The sequence below is a fragment of the Phragmites australis genome, chromosome 19 (genome assembly GCF_958298935.1).
Source record: "Phragmites australis chromosome 19, lpPhrAust1.1, whole genome shotgun sequence".
NCBI lineage: Eukaryota > Viridiplantae > Streptophyta > Magnoliopsida > Poales > Poaceae > Phragmites > Phragmites australis.
This window is the reverse complement of record NC_084939.1, coordinates 21,380,113-21,381,234: the sequence shown is the minus strand read 5'-3', so window position 1 is coordinate 21,381,234 and position 1,122 is coordinate 21,380,113. Positions and strand designations below refer to the sequence as shown.

Below are 1,122 nucleotides of genomic sequence, written 5' to 3'. Positions count from 1 at the left end.
AAAGACTGTAAATAATCTCATCCAGTCATCCTAAAGTCCCAATACATTAGCTAAGGCCTCAATACATGTAAAAGAGAGCAAAAACTTCTAAAGATCTACAGAAATGAAGCCATCAAACTTTCTACTTCATCTACTGTTTAGACTCCAGCATTTGGTAACATTGACTAAAAACCACCTTTCAGAACATGGTACACCATTAGAGCGATGTATAATCCAATATAAAGCTTGATAATCCAGACGGCTACTATCATCGGCAATCCAGTGACCACAGTTACCATCGACAATCAGGCAGATAGGTCTTAAGCTAAATAGGCATACAATAAAAGATCCACACAGATTTCACTAGATATTGGATGACACTTCATAAACTTGAATAGGAATAAACTCGAGATGCTGAGCGGCCTCAGAGGTTAGTCCGACAGTAACTGCTGCAAGGTCAATCAACCCACCCTGCTAACATCAAAGCACCATAGAACTCAACAAATCTGAACCCCATTAAGACCAGAAACATGACCATAGCGGTTTAAGCAAACCTTCTGGTGGTTTGCCTGTGGTGAGTAGGTGAAATCATTAGTGAGCAGCGAGATGACCGTTGATATCTTCTCATGCTCCCCAGCTGTCGTGAGTTGCTTCACAATCCCCTCAATCTGCACAAGACCCCACCGCAACAAAATTCCACCTCAAATCCCTCGCGATTGCTCGACAACCAAAACCTCACAAGGAACCGAAACCCCCCACCTCGAGCGTAGCGTTCTTCCGCTTCATGTAGAGCTTGTCAGAGAGGTTCCACAGCATGGCGCCCGAAATGATGGAGAGCGCGGCGGTGACCATCGTTGGAGAATCGGCCCGGGAGACCCCCCCTCCCCCACCGCAGCTATAATCTCCCGATCGCCAGTGATCGCCGCATCAGTCGTCCCCAAGGCCCCCTGAGACCGCGACCCAACCCTAACCAGGCAGGCGAAGCCTAAAGGCGACGAGCACCAGAACCCTAGCTCCCTAAGCCTAACCTGAGCTCACTCGCTCGCAGCACTACGAGCCTAGGAATGGATTTGGAGGAGGAGGCGACAGTGGTGTGATCTGGAGGAGGGGGAGGGGATTCGGGTGGAGCGGATGGGTGCGCCA

The 1,122-nt window shown here is 49.4% G+C and overlaps 1 protein-coding gene across 1 annotated transcript; it reads right to left on the bottom strand.

The window, feature by feature from the left end:
- Positions 1-350: 350 nt before the first annotated feature.
- LOC133899954 (protein VAC14 homolog) lies at positions 351-831 on the bottom strand. Its single transcript, XM_062341003.1, has 2 exons — positions 739-831; positions 351-647 (listed from the first exon to the last, which is right to left on the bottom strand). Exons 1-2 carry the CDS (start codon positions 829-831, stop codon positions 477-479), a joined length of 264 nt encoding a protein of 87 aa, XP_062196987.1. The 3' UTR covers positions 351-476.
- Between the last annotated feature and the right edge of the window lie 291 nt (positions 832-1,122).

Bases quoted from the DNA above. Each gene is read 5' to 3' on its own strand.
- LOC133899954 (XM_062341003.1), bottom strand. From the start codon at position 831: ATGGTCACCGCCGCGCTCTCCATCATTTCGGGCGCCATGCTGTGGAAC. The intron at 648-738 runs GTGGGGGGTTTC...GGTCTTGTGCAG, and splicing joins GGAAGAACGCTACGCTCGAG to ATTGAGGGGATTGTGAAGCA.